The sequence below is a fragment of the Daphnia magna genome, linkage group LG8 (genome assembly GCF_020631705.1).
Source record: "Daphnia magna isolate NIES linkage group LG8, ASM2063170v1.1, whole genome shotgun sequence".
Lineage (NCBI taxonomy): Eukaryota > Metazoa > Arthropoda > Branchiopoda > Diplostraca > Daphniidae > Daphnia > Daphnia magna.
In genome coordinates, this window is record NC_059189.1 from 10,363,221 (window position 1) to 10,380,221 (window position 17,001).

Sequence of the window (17,001 nt, forward strand, 5' to 3'; positions counted from 1 at the left end):
CGTAATGCATCATGCTAATCCTCTACGTTTTACCCCAAGCTTGTCGGTTCCTGAATCATTGTGAAATTTTATCATGTTACCATCACGTGGCCGAAAGCATCCATTTAGATGTAGTACAACCTAGGAAAACAGGTTAGAAGACTTTGCCCACCAAACAACAAGCTTAATCATTCATAATGGGTGCTGCCTAAACATGTTGACAGTCTTGAAACTTGACAACAACAAAATTTAGAAAACATAGATTTTTTGGGGAGGAATTGTGCAACCCTGCAATATTATGGAGAGTCAGACGAATATAAAGAAGGCAAAAGTCATTTCGGCTCACAAGCTGAAAATAATCCTTGAAAGGCCAGCTACTCCTCTTAGCAATTTGCGTTTAGGGAAAGAATCTTCCGTACACGCGCAAGGAATCCCTGAGGAGCAAACGTGATTCCCTTTAATTGTTTATATCTCATTGGTAAGGTAAATTTAATACGCCCTTTAGTCCTTGGCCGCTTGCGTCATAACGTTGAAAAAGCAAACAACAACGTTTTGCCACTGGCGAGGTTTTGTCTTACGTGCTTCTGGCGGCGTCAGCGTGATGAGTCCCTTCAGTCTTTATTACCCGTCATCCAACTCAATTCTGGCTCAGTTGTGCTTGCCTAGCAACATAGATAAGACCTCTCCAGTGAAGACTCTGACATTGTTAAAACTTGAAACTTACACCTGTTAGGTCTACATTCAATATGCTGGGAGCTTGTGTATCCAGATGGGGCCTTACTGGCTTACCCCTGCGTCTTTTAAACAATAAAAATTGCTGCCCCAGTACTCAACTGTATTTATCTCAAGCAAATTATTCCCCTAACAAATGCAAAGATGTGGAGTATAAACCTATCCGATCAGTTCTGGTTGCTAATAGAGGTACTAAATTAGTGCACAAAATTGTAGAGTTCTTTTAACTGTTTACATGTATTTTGAAATAGGTGAAATTGCTATCAGAGTATTTCGTGCTTGTAGCGAATTGGGCATTCGCTCTGTAGCCATCTATTCAGAGCAAGACAAAATGCAAGTGCACAGACAAAAGGCAGATGAATCTTACTTGGTTGGCAAAGGTTTGCCTCCTGTTGCAGCCTACTTGTCCATTCCCGAGATTATCCGTGTTGCTAAGGAAAATCGCGTCGACGCCATTCATCCGGGCTACGGTTTCCTCTCCGAGCGAGCTGATTTCGCGCAAGCCTGTGTTGATAGCGGTATCCGTTTTATTGGTCCGTCTCCTCGCGTTGTCCACCAAATGGGTGATAAAGTGGCTGCTAGGCAGGCTGCTATTGAAGCGAATGTTCCTATTGTCCCTGGAACACCTGGTAATGTTTCTTTTCAGATTGACCAGATCTCGTACTTGACTTTTGCCTTCTCAATCAGGGCCAGTGACAACGACTGAGGAAGCGGTAAACTTTTGCCGGGAATACGGTCTTCCCGTCATTTTCAAAGCTGCGTATGGTGGCGGTGGCCGGGGTATGCGTGTCGTCCGAAAAATGGAAGAGGTGGAAGAACTTTTCCGACGTGCAACCTCCGAAGCACTAGCAGCTTTTGGCAATGGTGCCATGTTTATCGAAAAATTTGTCGAGAGACCAAGGCACATTGAAGTGCAAATTCTCGGTGATCGTGCTGGAAACGTTGTTCACCTTTACGAGCGCGATTGCTCAGTCCAGCGACGGCATCAAAAGGTGGTTGAAATCGCCCCAGCACCCAATCTTAACCAAGAAGTTCGCGATCGCATGACCACCGATGCCGTCAGACTTTGTAATCACGTCGGTTATGAGAATGCCGGCACCGTCGAATTTCTGGTGGATGAAGCAGGTCGCCATTATTTCATTGAGGTTAACGCCCGTTTGCAGGTATGTGTGGTTATTTCGTTAAACCATTTTCTCGATAATCGAGGTCGAATTTCAATTTTCAGGTAGAGCATACCGTAACTGAAGAAGTGACGGGTATCGACCTTGTTCAACATCAAGTCAAAATTGCTGAAGGTCTAACTCTACCAGAATTAGGATTGGATCAAAGTCAAATTAAAATCCAGGGCAGTGCGATTCAGTGTCGCATGACGACAGAAGACCCAGCTAAAAACTTCCAGCCGGATACTGGCCGTATCGAAGTCTTTAGAAGCGGAGAGGGCATGGGCATTCGTTTGGATAGTGCATCAGCTTTTGCTGGCGCCATTATCTCTCCCTATTATGATTCGTTGCTCGTCAAAGTCATTGCTCATGCTGGAAATTTGCCGGCTTCAGCCGCCAAAATGGTCCGTGCGCTAAGAGAATTCCGCGTTCGCGGTGTCAAGACTAATATACCATTCCTTCTCAACGTGTTGGAGAACCAAAAATTTCTAACGGGCACATTGGACACCTACTTTATTGACGAACATCCGGAGCTTTTCCAGTTTGTACCGTCCCAAAACCGCGCACAAAAGTTGCTCAACTATGTCGGTGACGTTCTGGTCAATGGGCCGCTCACTCCGCTGGGCACCGATCTCAAACCGGCGGATGTAGTCCCGCTAGTTCCACAAGTTGATTTATCCCAAAGACTTACCGGATTCCGTGACATTCTTACCGAACAAGGTCCGGAAGCATTCGCAAAGGCCGTCCGCAACCACAAGGGTTTATTGCTAATGGACACAACGTTCCGCGATGCCCATCAGTCGCTTCTTGCCACCCGAGTTCGCACACACGATCTTCTGAAAATTTCACCGTTTGTGGCGCAGAATTTCTCGTCGCTTTACAGTCTGGAGAATTGGGGTGGCGCCACGTTTGATGTAGCCATGCGATTCCTTCACGAATGCCCGTGGGAACGATTGGAGGAAATGAGGCGTATCATGCCAAATATTCCATTCCAAATGCTATTGCGTGGAGCCAATGCCGTCGGGTATACTAGTTACCCAGACAACGTGGTTTATAAATTTTGCGAACTAGCCGTCCAGACAGGTAAACTATTTATGATATTATTGCAAAAAAATGGAATCTTGATTATTTATCATTGATACAACAGGGATGGATATCTTCCGCGTTTTCGATTCTCTTAATTACCTGCCCAACATGATTTTGGGCATTGATGCTGTGGGCAAGGCCGGTGGTGTTGTTGAGGCGGCAATTTCTTATTCCGGTGATGTCTCCGATCCGTCACGAACCAAGTATACCCTTCCCTATTACCTGGATCTTGCTGACGAGCTAGTCAAAGCTGGCACGCACGTACTCTGCATCAAAGATATGGCTGGACTCTTGAAACCTCGAGCAGCCACGATGCTCATCGATGGAATCCGCCAACGCCATCCAGACATTCCGATTCACGTCCACACTCACGACACGTCTGGAGCTGGAGTCGCGTCTATGCTGGCCGCCGCGCATGCTGGAGCTGATGTTGTGGATGTAGCTGTCGATTCCATGTCTGGCATGACTAGCCAACCGTCTATGGGCGCTGTTGTGGCCAGCCTTCAGGGCTCGGAATTGGACACGGGTCTTTCCCTAGAGTCTGTCAGCGACTACTCGGCTTATTGGGAACAAACACGTACATTGTACGCTCCGTTTGAATGCTGCGTTACCATGAAATCGGGCAACGCCGATGTCTATCTCAACGAAATTCCAGGCGGCCAGTACACCAACTTGCAATTCCAGGCCTATTCACTCGGACTGGGCAATCAATTTGAGGATATCAAGAAAGCTTACAGAGAGGCTAATCTCCTTCTAGGTGACATCATTAAAGTCACACCGTCCAGCAAAACGGTCGGAGACTTGGCCCAGTTTATGGTTCAGAATAAACTCTCTGGACAGGACGTCCTTGATCGTGCTGAAGAATTGAGTTTCCCCAAATCGGTCGTCGAATTCATGCAGGGATATTTGGGCATTCCGTACGGAGGATTTCCGGAACCACTTCGTACTCGAGTTCTTAAGGGAATGAAGAAAGTAGAGGGTCGTCCTGGAGCCACAATGGCGCCTTTGGATCTGGACAAGCTCAAGTCCGACTTAATTGAAGCTCATGGCAACCAGGTACGTTGAGCCATTGTTCTACTGGTCATCTGAAACTAATTGCGTACCTGAACTTGTTGTCAGATTCGTGACGTTGACGTCATGTCAGCTGCAATGTATCCTTCAGTTTGCAAAGAATACCTCGAGTTCCGCTCGAAATATGGTCCAGTCGACAAGTTCGCCACCCGTATCTTCTTAACCGGTCCCAAAGTAGGCGAAGAATTTGAAGTAACAATCGAGAAAGGCAAAACGTTGCACATCAAGACTCTAGCAATGGCCGAGGATCTGACTCGAACTGGTGATCGCGAAGTTTTCTTTGAGCTCAACGGTCAGTTGAGGTCGGTCTTCATCCGTGATAAAACTGCTGCCAAAGAGTTGCATATCCATCCTAAAGCGGAAAAGGGCGTCAAAGGCTCGGTCGGAGCCCCTATGCCTGGCACTGTGATCGATCTCAGAGTGAAAGCGGGTGATAAAGTAGAAAAGGGACAGCCATTGGTCGTTCTCTCAGCCATGAAAATGGAAATGGTCGTCCAATCCCCTTGCACAGGTAATTCGGAATTTTAACCGGTGCAGTAATGAAAACTTGAATGAATGACGTTTCATTTTGTAGGAACCGTGAAATCGGTGGCCATCACCAAAGATATGAAGCTTGAAGGTGATGACTTGCTCTTGAACATCGAAGAATCCAAGTGAACCACTTTCACTCCGTCGAAACCAAATATTGCGCACGTTGTTTTCTTTTGTAGTCAGCAATGACGTAGCCTTTCAGTGTTGGCTTTTTTTTTTTTTCGAAGGTGAAGGGCGTCAAGGGTCTCATAATCATTTTATTCGGGCAGTTGTGTGTTGTGTTTTTCCTTCCTTGTCTCTGAAGAAAAATTTTCTGAATTGCTTGTTCTCTCTATCAAGCTGTTCGGCCCGTGGACGCCGCATTGTCTTCCTAAAACTCTTGATTCATTTCAATTTTTAAGTTAGCTTAGCCTTTACTTTTTGCTTTTCGCTAACTACGTGTTGATTTGGCTATCTCGTTATGGAAATAGCCCTTGTCATTTTGCTGACTAGTATGTCAATTGTGTTGGGATACGATTCCATTATCGATTTTCTTGATTTGGTTTTGCAAATGACATGTCTATTGTCTTGTTATTTGAAATATAATAGATGACTTGTGTTCAGTGCTTGAAACCACCTTACGGTCTCTCCTGTGTTGTTTTTCAAATTCTACTTTAGAAGGTCTCATGAATTTCAGAATGTCAATTTATTGTTATTGCGTAAAACGTCCACTAAGGGGATAGCAGCGAATGCTTCCCTAATTTAGACTCTCTGGTACAAGTATCCATAGATACAAAGACATGTAAGTGTAACAATATCGACCATATTAATTTTAGTAGCGGCACTGCCGAAAAGTGGGACATTGATGTCTGGTGCATAACTAATAGCCTTGTGCAAATCAGCAGCTGTGCAGCAGAAAGTGTAACCTTTGGTGATGTCTGTTAACGCCAAAATGGCTTCATTCACCCAAGGAACCTGGTCGCAGACGTTAGGGCAAATAATATCTTCTTCCTTCACTGGGTTCAGGTAAGGATTGTTAATGCCGATCACAGCCGTGGCAGTGTCTGAAATGGGATCGTGAATCAATTTCCAGTAGTATTTTGGAGCTGGGATTAGACCGTTGTTATTTTCGTCAAATGCCAAATAGATGGGTTGTTGAACATTGTTGATGTCAGCCAAGGTCATCACAGAAAAGGTTCCCGTGTAAATTGTCAAATCAAGTTGGCGGCTAAGTGCTTCAGTGCGGATGCCATTTTCTAGTAATCTACGAAAAATATACCATAACGTCTATTGGAGCTAATTGTGGGTAAGAAAACTGTTACGTTGAAATCAAGCCGAAAGATCTAAGTCTTACCTCCAGTTCCCACCGTTAAATGTTTGAAATTGGGGCGCCGTGTTCGTAAAGTAGAAACTAGCATCTTGACTTGCAGCATCAATGAAGTCTCCATTAGGTGACATGTGCCCACGAGACAAAAAGTATTGTGAATTTGGTTTAATGTACTCTGCAGCCAATTGCTCGGAACCCAAGATTTTAGCTATAGTTTGAGTTTGTTGTTTTTGCGTGTAAGCCACACTGACGTTTATCCCGGGAAAGTAGATGTCTTGACTGAAGGGCGGGCGTTTGTTGCCCTTGTCGCCGGCATTAGCCGAGCGACCAGATACAACGTTGACAGAATAGTAATTCAATGCCAAATTTTTGTCGTGGCACATGTCGTACAATGGTAGGAATTCGTTGTCAAACTCCCACCCGTTTCGAATCAGAGTACCAGGACCGTTTGCACACGAGCCTCTTTCAACTAGCACTCCGCGATTTTGTTTTAAACATCCTAACTGGCCGTAAGAAAGTTCCATCCCGTTTTGCAGCTTTAATTTGGAATTGGCCGTACAAGTTGCAGGATTTCGTTGATAACCAGTCTCTTTTAGAAAATTCCCCGTGCCCAAACAGCTGACAGTAACTTGTTCACTTTCTTTCAAACTGATAACCCTTGTTGTGCCCTGCATTACAGGCATTACGATTTTCAAATTGGCATCGATTAAATGAGGCGGATATGCAGGTGATGTCGTGTCTAGATTGAATTCGCATTCTGACACACAAGTAAAATTCATTCAATCCTCGTTATAACAGTCAGATATGAAGGCTTAAAAGAAAACGAATACCAGTGTTTGCGTCGCGTTGGCAGTAGACGAGGAGAACCTGGGAACAAACGAAAAGCATAGACAATTTAAACCGAAAGTCCTTTACTAAAAAATGCATTTTTTTTTCAATTCTTTCACAAGTTTTGCCCTCTTTATTCACCTACTATACCGACCATAATGAATAGCCACCAAATTCATTAATCTTCATTTTGTTCGGCTATCGCCTGAAAAAATTTCAGATAACGAATGAGCAGGTGTGTGCAACAACATCGTCCAATGGACGCAATGTCAAGCAAGATACCAAGGATGGACGCATTTTTTCCGCCCATCACATGGAGAGATAAGCCGAACATCTTATTGCCGTAACATGCAAAGTAAGCATATCAACCGACGAATTTGTTTGATTCTAATGCACATTAGTTACTTATAGTGAAAGACACAATGAACCATTGTAGCTGAATTTAACTTGTATTATCCAACTTGTTTCAACAGTAGACTACAAGCGCTAACGAGTGCGTAACCGACCGATTTTGAGTGCATAAAACTGCAATAATTTCGCAAAGAGAAAGTTACAAAATCGACTCTTATCAGGGACAACAAAACTCTGAAATGAAAGTTTGGATTGCAGTGCTGATTTATATATTTTCGAGCTGGAGTAATTATTACTAGCACAGGTATTGAACAGGAAAAAATTCGAAAAGTCAAATACATTAAAGAGAAAATAAAATTAAAGATTTGAAACAATATAAATAAATATTAACGTAGAGATTATTAGAATTACTGGCTGACTGATGGAATGGACGCATCGAAATTCAAGTAATGGGTAACAATTTTACCGGTAACATCTTGGACCAGCAGTGAAGGCTGAATCACGTCTTTCACGTCAAACCAGCTTAAACAATATCGATGGATGTTTGTCGGATTCTTTGTGAAATCCCAGTATTTGACAAGGCGATCATCTTCTGTGTGGAGTTCGATGAGGCGGATTCCATTTGGCACCTTTACTTCAAGTCCACTGATTTGAATAGGCCCCTTATCTTCTAGTTGGCAACGTTTACCAAACCAACTGTTTAAAACGTAAGTTTATGGCCTTAAAAGTAACCGTACTGATTGTTATCTTACGGGTGCCCGGAGAGCAAAACAGCAGCTGACCGGTGGAAGTAGGCTTGCCCATCTCGATCCCATTTCCTATCATCCTTATCATTCCCGATAGGTCGAAACCCAAAACTTACAGATGTGACTTTTGTTGGCGCTCGGACACGGACGGAGATCTCCTGACTGGCACACCTTCTCATCATTTCTTCAATTATCGGTAAATACTGTATTTTAAAACGGCTTATTTTCACGTGTAAAAAATAACATACCCGTGTAGTAATGCTTTGGTTGTGGATTTCCAACAGTGAAGAAAAGATCAAGCTCTTCGAACCCTCTTGCCATAACTCCAAAGTCAGTATGAACTAGATCAAAGATGTGACCTATTTCGTGCAGGGCCGCTCCCAAAGTTGTGGCATAACAGCCACTTAAGGTTCCCCTGTGAACAAGGAAAAAGAACCGAATACAGACTAAATTTGCACATTTGAGGTGTTGCCCAGACAACTATTCACCTGGAACCACTGTCATCAAAAAGAGAAGAATCTATAGGAATGGAAGACGTTAGGCAGGAAACTACATCCTTTAAATCACAGGCCCAGCTGTGTAAGCCAGATGAGCTAATCATGGCCAGGTGCCCTCTTCCACAAGCAACATAGCCTTTGATTTCATTTGATTCTCTAAAATACTCTGTGCAACTAAGGAAAGCTAAGACTTTAACTCCCTGAGCAAAGACTCCGCCAGCTAGAAGCTCTCTTGCTGTCATGTTCCATATCTTCTCACTTGTCCAGGAAAAAAACTGCTCTTTGGTATACTGACTATGAAATATCTCACATATCTCTTGTCCATTTTCCGTGGATAGATTAAAAGTTTTTCTGCCTAGACCTAGCTCATTTAGTCTTTCGGCAGTCATGCACTGCAGCAGTTTTACGCCAGTTACAATTCTTTTACAGGCAGATTCTGCAGAATTTAAACAAGTTCCACTGGATTGAAATGTCCCTGTATCCCCTTTTGGTACAACATAGAGTAGCTTTAAAACTTTATCACAAATATTTGGCTTCCTTTCCAAATTTAAAGAATACTGTCCTACATGTAGATCACTGTCACAAATGACGTTGACTAAATTGCGGCCTAATTTCAAGTCAATAATGCATTTGAACCGCCCATCTTGAACAGTAAACTCAGATGTCTCATCGTCGGTTAGTACTAAAACTTTACAATTCAACGTTTTACAAACATTTTCTCGACACGTAACTGTTCCCTTTAAAAATATTATCGAATATTCAAAACTATCATTCGAACTAACGTTTTCCAAATTAATGTCAACCGGGTGCGTCGACATTTCTTCGGAACCGTGAATTACGTGAAACTTCACGATTCTAACTGCACAAAGCAGACGATGTTTACATTTGAAGTTAAACCGAACCAGGCTGCAATATGACAACACAGTCTTCACCAGTGAACTGATACTGATCCGATTCCGTGTCGTTAAAAAACGGATTTTTTGAGGGCCGTAGAACGGATTGGTTTCCGTTCTCTAACGCTAGAGTCGCATGAAGGCAATAACGTTATGCCTACCCTCTAGCGCCTCTAGCTGATTCATAATCGGATTCGTTTCAGTTAACCGATTTTTGACAAAGCAGCGCGTTGTTCAAATCAGTGAGCGGACCCGTTTCCGTTCACAGATCCGTTTCAGTTTATTATCAACTTGTTTTTATAATAAGAAGCGCTAAATAATAAAAACGCTAATAATTCCCGCCATCGTGCTCGACGGCGATTGGTTGATTAATTTTTACATATTCGGGAAACAAAACCTTATTTCTAACATTTCCGTGGGCATCAGCGTAATCTTTGTGATCTGAGAATCACGAAAATGGTATACTATTTAATTGATTTTATCAAAGATAAGTAATCGAACAGTTAGCTTAAAGTTTGGGTGTGTAAGCTCAGCCCCCTCCTCTTTAAGTCTGAAAATGGAATAATAATAATCTGAAAAGAATAAAGCGGTAGGCTGCATAGCATTAGGCCTGTGCGCGTGAAAAAGCGTTCGCGTGAAAAAGCGTTCGCGTGAAAAAGCGTTCGCGTGAATCATACGGGCATAGACAGAAAAGTGATTGTTTTTCAATTCATATTCGGATTCAGCGTACAAAGTTGAATACAGACTATAAATTTTAATATTATCGAAGGTAGTTTGTATAGTATAATATGCGTTTGCGTGATAAAGTGTTTGGCGTGAATTACACGTACATGCCTTTATAACGGATTGTTTTTTAATTCAGATATAAATTCAGCGTAAAAAGTTAAATAAATGCTATTAATTTTAATGTTATCGAAGGTAATTTGCATTGAGTAATATGCGCCAGCGTGAAAAGCGTTCGGCGTGAATTACACGGATATAGATAGAAAAGTGATTGTTTTTGAAATCATATTTGAATTCAGCGTAAAAGTTGAATAAATGCTATTAATTTTATTGTTATCGAAGGTAGTTAGCATTGAGTAATATGCGCCAGCGTGAAAAAGCGTTCGGGCGTGAATTACACGGATATAGATAGAAAAGTGATTGTTTTTGAATTCATTTTTGAATTCAGCGTAAAAGTTGAATATTCAGCATTAATTTCATTGTTTTTGGTGTTAGCGGGGGAGTTATTCGTTTTTGACAAAATTTTTCATAGAAACCAAACGACCCAATTCTCTTTCCTTATCTAGGCGACTTTTTTCGAGATTTTTTTCGTCACAAACGGCAAACTCCCGCCAAATTTATGAAACCATTAGATGTACTCAATTTTTACACTGAATCCGAATCTGAATTCAAAACAATCACTTTTCTATCTATATCCGTGTAATTCACGCCCGAACGCTTTTTCACGCTGGCGCATATTACTCAATGCAAATTACCTTCGATAACATTAAAATTAATAGCATTTATTTAACTTTTTACGCTGAATTTATATCTGAATTAAAAAACAATCCGTTATAAAGGCATGTACGTGTAATTCACGCCAAACACTTTATCACGCAAACGCATATTATACTATACAAACTACCTTCGATAATATTAAAATTTATAGTCTGTATTCAACTTTGTACGCTGAATCCGAATATGAATTGAAAAACAATCACTTTTCTGTCTATGCCCGTATGATTCACGCGAACGCTTTTTCACGCGAACGCTTTTTCACGCGAACGCTTTTTCACGCGCACAGGCCTAATGCTATGCAGCCTACCGCTTTATTCTTTTCGATTATTATTATTCCATTTTCAGACTTAAAGAGGAGGGGGCTGAGCTTACACACCCAAACTTTAAGCTAACTGTTCGATTACTTATCTTTGATAAAATCAATTAAATAGTATACCATTTTCGTGATTCTCAGATCACAAAGATTACGCTGATGCCCACGGAAATGTTAGAAATAAGGTTTTGTTTCCCGAATATGTAAAAATTAATCAACCAATCGCCGTCGAGCACGATGGCGGAATTATTTAGCGTTTTTATTATTTAGCGCTTCTTATTATAAAAACAAGTTGATAATAAACTGAAACGGATCTGTGAACGGAAACGGGTCCGCTCCTGATTTGAACAACGCGCTGCTTTGTCAAAATCGGTTAACTGAAACGAATCCGATTATGAATCAGCTAGAGGCGCTGAGGGTAGGCATAACGTTATTGCCTTCTGCGACTCTAGCGTTAGAGAACGGAAACCAATCCGTTCTACGGCCCTCAAAAATCCGTTTTTTAACGACACGGAATCGGATCAGTATCAGTTCACTGGTGAAGACTGTGTTGAATATGAGGCCCCTCCCACACGTCTATATTAACTGGGTCGTATCAAGTAGCTGAGATCAGAGTAATAGAATACTGGTGTAGCCACGCTTATGGCGGGCCCTCCCATTGCCTTTTTGGCCTGAAAGTCTTTCTGTCCCATAACGAAAGCGCCACAGCGGCTGTGTTGTGAACTTGTGATGTATTACGTTTTTGCTATGTTTTCGCTCATTTTCGTCGTCTGTACTTCAGAAAGTAAACAAAAAGTGGCTTAATTAATTAGTGTGAAAAAAGTAAGAGCATGAAGAGATTTCTTAACAACCCTTAAAATTCAATTCATAGGTGGCGTTACGGTTATGGGACACTTAAATCGATATCTTGCCTCATTTTCTCACAATCGATACGCGAAATTGGCAACAACTTTTGGGAAAAAATCCGAGAGAGGAAGTTAACATGGCCATGGCTACACCAGTATTCTATTACTCTGCTGAGATTCTCAGCTTGGATCAGTAATTTCTACTGATCCAAGCTGAGAATTTGGAAAGACACTAGCAGACGCCTTTATGCAGAAAAGCAGACGAATAGTGCCAAATGCTGCATTATTTATTTTTTTTTTTGTATAGCGAGAGAGGTTGTCATTTGTCATAGATACCTGTGGAGTAAATGGCTATGATTATAAATTGATAAGTAATTTAATAAATAATACATTAACTTTAAAAATAAATGTTATTTTTATTTATAAGGAAGGTACTGGCGCGGCCATCGTAAAATGTGTTAAATAAATTTTTTTTTCTCAATTACCTTTCGGTAGTAACTGAGTCTCAGGAAACTTTGGGCCTAGCCCTAAGCTCTAGCCCCCGGTCCCGGTGCAAATTTGAGTTGACCTTGACCAGCTAACAACGGAACATACTGGCGCAACACAGAAAAATTTCTATTTTTCAGGTTTTTCACTATCGTGCCATTAACCCCATTAACCCCGTAATTAACGGGGTTTTTTCCTTAAAGGGTTTTGAACCGGGTCGACGATCCAAAAAAAATGACTCATCCCGCTTGACCCGTGGGTCAGAAAAAACAACCCGTGTCGGGTCCTGTCCCGCGTAATTATCGGGTCAAACGCACTTTTCTTCTCTTCTTTTCAGTCTCGACATCAGACTCATCCATTACAACGTTTATATTTGAAAAACTTGTTTTTTTGCCAGCAGCATCGCCTGATTGACAGGATTTAGGTACATTTGGACGTTTTCTGCGACTGGTGGCCAATTTTCAAAACGATTTTTTCCACTATCCACAATATCTTTACATTTTTTTTTAATGAGCTAGAACTTGAAGTAGGAAAACATAGCATTTTAGCATAGTCTCCAGCAGATCAAAACTATATGTGATTTTGTTTGGCATAGAATTGTGTAAAACTTGTGAAGAAATTGTGGAAAGTGGAAAAATTGTTTTGAAAATCGGCCATCAGTCGCAGCACTATATTGAGACAAACGTCTCGAGGCGCCTGTGGGTTGGTGACTTGGTGGGAGGACCCACGACCCAGGTTCCAAAATACGCAGAGAGATACCCCGATTCCTGGCCGTTACTGTAGATTGCTATGTTTTTAAGCTTTGTTGACTCGTTACTTAGCGTAAGCGTCAAAAGCTTATTTGTCTTACTAGTAGATGGCGCCACATCTCGGGTTAGCCCGATAACCCCTTGAATCGTCCCGAAACCCGTCCCGAAAAAAAAAATCCTTAAAGGGTTGCCTTTTATCGTTTTTTTTTTTCTTGACCCGGGATCTGAACCGGGTTTTCATGACCCGGGCCACAGCCCTAGAGTCAAGACTCTTGACTTGACTCTTGAGTAGCAAGTAGCGACGTCTATAAAATAAGATTATTATTGCAAATAAACAGATGCTAATTCAAATCTATCACAACTAAATTTTTAAGCATTTATTCAGCAATTATATAATTTTTTGTAGCTTTTTGTAAGAGCTACGAGTTTTTGCTTTAAACTGATTAGTTGTGTTTGGCCTTCGACTTATAGTGCAAGCATTTCTTAGTTGTTTCCCGACTGACAACTAGTCACAATAACAAATAACAAACGTCTGTTTGTTATCACTTTAGCTTATTCCGTTGGGCGGGATAATGGCTCGAGTGGTGAAAAAGGCTGTTTATGGAACGTTACCTAGCCATAGTCGAGTGCAGCTTTTGCAGCGGGAGCCCATCACAAGAAATTCACAGCAAAATAGCATCACATTGGAAAGAGAAGATTCACAATCAGAGACTAGTTCCTCTTCCGGAAACAGTTCCGTAGAGTGTAGTCCAAGACGAAGGGATGAATTTTTACGTTACGAGGACAGTGATGAAGAAGAAACGTACACTACTTCTAGCAAAATCTCACATAGCTTTGTAGATCTGGTATCACAACGTTCTCTAGGACATGGCCACCCTGCCAGTGTTAATTTAGAGTATGGAACAAGACATTTACTGACAAATGGGAATCTCAGGTAAATTTTTCTTTCTGTTTTTCTTTTTGTTTCTTAAATATTTTCATTCATATTAATCACAGGGAACACCCGACACATTTGGGTGAGATGAACAAAATCTTCTGTTCCCAGTGGCTTAATGGACACCAAATAGTCTTTGGTTCCAAATGCAATAAGGTAATACAGTATTCTTCTTTTTCATTGTTGCAAATTTGAATTAAAACTTTTTTCTCATTTTTCAGTTATCTGTTTATGACCTCAATAAGAAGGAACTGTTTTCTATACCACTGTTGACAAGCTTGCAAAATCGACAGCCAGAAAGCCAATGTGGCATCCATGCATTGGCCATCAACCCTTCCCAGTCTATTCTCGCCACAGGCGCAGAAAACACCAATGACATCGCCTTTTATTCCCTACCGACTTTTGATCCGCTCGCCATCGGCGAGGTAGCTCTGTGGTCTTAATTGAAATGTAGTACAATAATGAATTAACATTTCCTTTGTCACTTCTTCGACGCTAGGGCGCGCACAGTGACTGGATGTTTGACCTTAAATGGCTAGACGATTGCTTTCTCGTCTCGGGGTCTAGAGATACTACCATGGCCTTGTGGAAACTGGAAGAAGCGTACCATCCAAAGGTGATCAATTTCAAGGCCCTAGCCGTCAAACGTTGTAAAACGGCAGAGAAAGTGCGAGCGTTAGCTTTCAATAAAAGAGATATTGAGATCGCCGCTCTTAGTCTCAACGGCTACATTCATGTGTGGAAAGCCGACACATTCAAACAAGTAAAAAAGTCATACTGCTTGTTGAACTTGAAAATATCTAACTTTATTCCGTGCATAATTAGATGGGGACACAAAAGCTACACCACGGTACGGAGAATGTGTGCCTGGGATACCATGATGAGCGCAACTTATATGCTGTTGGTTCCCGCTCTCACACTACTGTGCTAGACGCGCGTAGCCTTCAGCCTATTCAAAATAAAAACATTGCTTCTCCTTACCCGACGTGTGGTACGAAAAAGTGTAGTGCATCAGAGAAAACCTTTTACGCGATAAACTTAATTTTCTACTTTGGCGTCCAGGCATTCGATCTGTCAGCTTCCGTGGGGATATTTTGACTATTGGGACCGGGACCGGATCCATCCTGTTTTATGATCTGCGATCTTCAAAGTATATGCTTTTCAAAGATACGACTAAAGAAATTGTATTTAAAACCAGTACCGGCTGGGTGGTACGTATCGATGTTTGGTAAAAATTTCTCGCCATTAGTTGGTGTGATAGGAGAAAAACGATTTATTTACACGTTTTCGCAATTTAGGCAGCGGATGATTCTCCGCAAGCCATGGCACGTTATACGCCAGCCATTTACACCCATTGCTACGATTCGAGTGGGACCAGGCTTTTCGCAGCTGGTGGACCATTAGCGGTTGAACGCCGAGGCAACTATGCATCCGTTTGGAGTTGATTTTGAAATAACCGCCAAAGCCATGCCGTCGGGATCTCTTTACAAATAAAATCTCACACAAAAACAAACGCAAGTCGATTTAATACTACATTTTTCAGTTTACCTTGTTAATTCGTTCTCTATTGTTATTCTATCGTACGGGATTGACAAAAATTTAGGGGCGAAATTTAGTACAATAACAGACATATATTGAAATTAACTTATGAATTATTGACTGTTGATTTGGTGAAAAATAAAGTTGCTAACCAAAGTTATATATAGCCTGTTTTTATCGCCTTTTTACTGCCGACGCCAGCCATAGATTCAGTCTGTCACCTTCCTCCCCACAATTTTCGACGGCCCAGAGTTTGTCACGATGCCGTGGATTTGTCAACAGAAATTTCTTTAAAACTTGGAGAGAAAAAAAAAGGTTAGTACCAAGTAGTAGCTATACACCTTGTGGCACTGAAAATGTGAAGTTGTACATCACCTATTTCAAGAGAATGAGAAATTGGTTGGCTGAAACCAATATCTTCATCAGGAAAGTGGATAGCTACTAGTTCTTCTATCATAGCAGTCCCCCAACCTTGCCTTCGGTGAGCCTTACAAATAAATACTGCATCCAAGATAGGCAATTCAAATGGAGGGCCACCTTCTTCTTGTAAACCTTTGTTTAAGAACACCATAGTTCATTGGGAAATTTCAAGTGGTTCATGAAGAATGAAAGACAGATTTGAAAACAGAAGATACCTTTCAGTCTTACAACATAGAATCCTACTGCTTTCCGATTGATAAATAACAGCTTCACAAGTGTTTGCTTGGTGGGTGGACAACTGTACAAAGTCTCCAACTGGGAAAGATCTGGTGGCTCATTATTTGTGTGAAATTCAATCAGACTTTTAAACTTGCTCCAATCTTCTTCTGTTCTGCACTATCACCCCAACAAAAGAAATACAATCTAATAAATGTTTTAACACCAGAGTCGTTTTTTTTTCCTCAACTACTACTAGCGTAAAAAGTTTTTTTTTCTATTTACCAAGGCCCATCCGTCGCTATGTTGCTGGGAATGCATTTCTGGAATTTTTTTTATTTAGCGGGCTGGAACAAGCTCTTTGATACGAAGTTGAATTTTTTCGAATTTTTTAATTAAGAACCATTTAATGAAAAAGGAAAATAGCAACATGCTCGCGTGGATTAATCTAAAAAAAACAAAGCCAAAACATGCAGACAACTTTCTGGTTTTGTTGCCGAATTGCAGGCTAATTTAATCATTCGGAGATTTGACCCGCTTTTTTATGGACCATAGGGCTCTGCCCCGATTACCCGAGAACTAGCCTACTACTTGAATGCCAATCGGGGAGCTTTTTAGTCGATCCGGTGCGGGGATAATCTTAATCGGGGAAGTGATTTAGGTGCTCGGTGCGGTGATATCGGTGATCGGTGCCTTCCCCGATTATCAATGAATTGTGATCTAAAACAATATCGATCGGGTCGAAATCGATTATTATGATGAAAATCGGGGAGTTTTTGCCCCGGTTGCCCCGATTAAAAGCCGACCCAAATTTGTAGT

The 17,001-nt window shown here is 41.5% G+C and overlaps 5 protein-coding genes across 8 annotated transcripts; 2 read left to right on the forward strand and 3 right to left on the reverse strand.

Moving 5' to 3' along the window:
* The first annotated feature begins 271 nt into the window (after positions 1 to 271).
* LOC116929191 (pyruvate carboxylase, mitochondrial) lies at positions 272 to 5,174 on the forward strand. 2 transcript variants are annotated; one of them, XM_032936340.2, is made up of 8 exons: positions 272 to 462; positions 713 to 900; positions 963 to 1,340; positions 1,399 to 1,874; positions 1,937 to 2,954; positions 3,019 to 4,013; positions 4,077 to 4,539; positions 4,603 to 5,174. In XM_032936340.2, exons 2-8 carry the CDS (start codon positions 726 to 728, stop codon positions 4,683 to 4,685), a joined length of 3,588 nt encoding a protein of 1,195 aa, XP_032792231.1. In that variant the 5' UTR covers positions 272 to 462; positions 713 to 725; the 3' UTR covers positions 4,686 to 5,174. The 2 variants fall into 2 exon arrangements, with proteins under 2 accessions (XP_032792231.1, XP_032792230.1); XM_032936339.2 differs by having other exon boundaries at positions 272 to 457.
* A 51-nt stretch (positions 5,175 to 5,225) lies between these two features.
* LOC116929198 lies at positions 5,226 to 6,860 on the reverse strand. Its single transcript, XM_032936350.2, has 3 exons — positions 6,696 to 6,860; positions 5,893 to 6,622; positions 5,226 to 5,802 (listed from the first exon to the last, which is right to left on the reverse strand). Exons 1-3 carry the CDS (start codon positions 6,790 to 6,792, stop codon positions 5,301 to 5,303), a joined length of 1,329 nt encoding a protein of 442 aa, XP_032792241.2. The 5' UTR covers positions 6,793 to 6,860; the 3' UTR covers positions 5,226 to 5,300.
* Positions 6,861 to 7,296: 436 nt separating this feature from the next.
* On the reverse strand, positions 7,297 to 11,646 carry LOC116929196 (putative zinc metalloproteinase YIL108W). Its single transcript, XM_045178322.1, has 5 exons — positions 11,554 to 11,646; positions 8,279 to 9,204; positions 8,039 to 8,205; positions 7,797 to 7,974; positions 7,297 to 7,740 (listed from the first exon to the last, which is right to left on the reverse strand). Exons 2-5 carry the CDS (start codon positions 9,103 to 9,105, stop codon positions 7,452 to 7,454), a joined length of 1,461 nt encoding a protein of 486 aa, XP_045034257.1. The 5' UTR covers positions 9,106 to 9,204; positions 11,554 to 11,646; the 3' UTR covers positions 7,297 to 7,451.
* Positions 7,609 to 15,706, forward strand: LOC116929197 (DDB1- and CUL4-associated factor 12). 3 transcript variants are annotated; one of them, XM_045178323.1, is made up of 9 exons: positions 7,609 to 7,751; positions 7,888 to 7,986; positions 13,625 to 14,007; positions 14,070 to 14,163; positions 14,229 to 14,432; positions 14,507 to 14,770; positions 14,833 to 14,998; positions 15,070 to 15,218; positions 15,306 to 15,706. In XM_045178323.1, exons 3-9 carry the CDS (start codon positions 13,646 to 13,648, stop codon positions 15,450 to 15,452), a joined length of 1,386 nt encoding a protein of 461 aa, XP_045034258.1. In that variant the 5' UTR covers positions 7,609 to 7,751; positions 7,888 to 7,986; positions 13,625 to 13,645; the 3' UTR covers positions 15,453 to 15,706. The 3 variants fall into 3 exon arrangements, with proteins under 3 accessions (XP_045034258.1, XP_032792239.1, XP_032792238.1); XM_032936348.2 differs by lacking the exons at positions 7,609 to 7,751; positions 7,888 to 7,986 and having other exon boundaries at positions 13,497 to 14,007; positions 15,070 to 15,235; XM_032936347.2 differs by lacking the exons at positions 7,609 to 7,751; positions 7,888 to 7,986 and having other exon boundaries at positions 13,508 to 14,007.
* LOC116929210 (protein FAM169B) lies at positions 15,551 to 16,685 on the reverse strand. Its single transcript, XM_032936372.2, has 4 exons — positions 16,468 to 16,685; positions 16,182 to 16,362; positions 15,922 to 16,098; positions 15,551 to 15,842 (listed from the first exon to the last, which is right to left on the reverse strand). The coding sequence occupies exons 1-4, from the start codon at positions 16,501 to 16,503 to the stop codon at positions 15,721 to 15,723; spliced, it is 516 nt and encodes a 171-aa protein (XP_032792263.2). The 5' UTR covers positions 16,504 to 16,685; the 3' UTR covers positions 15,551 to 15,720.
* Positions 16,686 to 17,001: the final 316 nt, after the last annotated feature.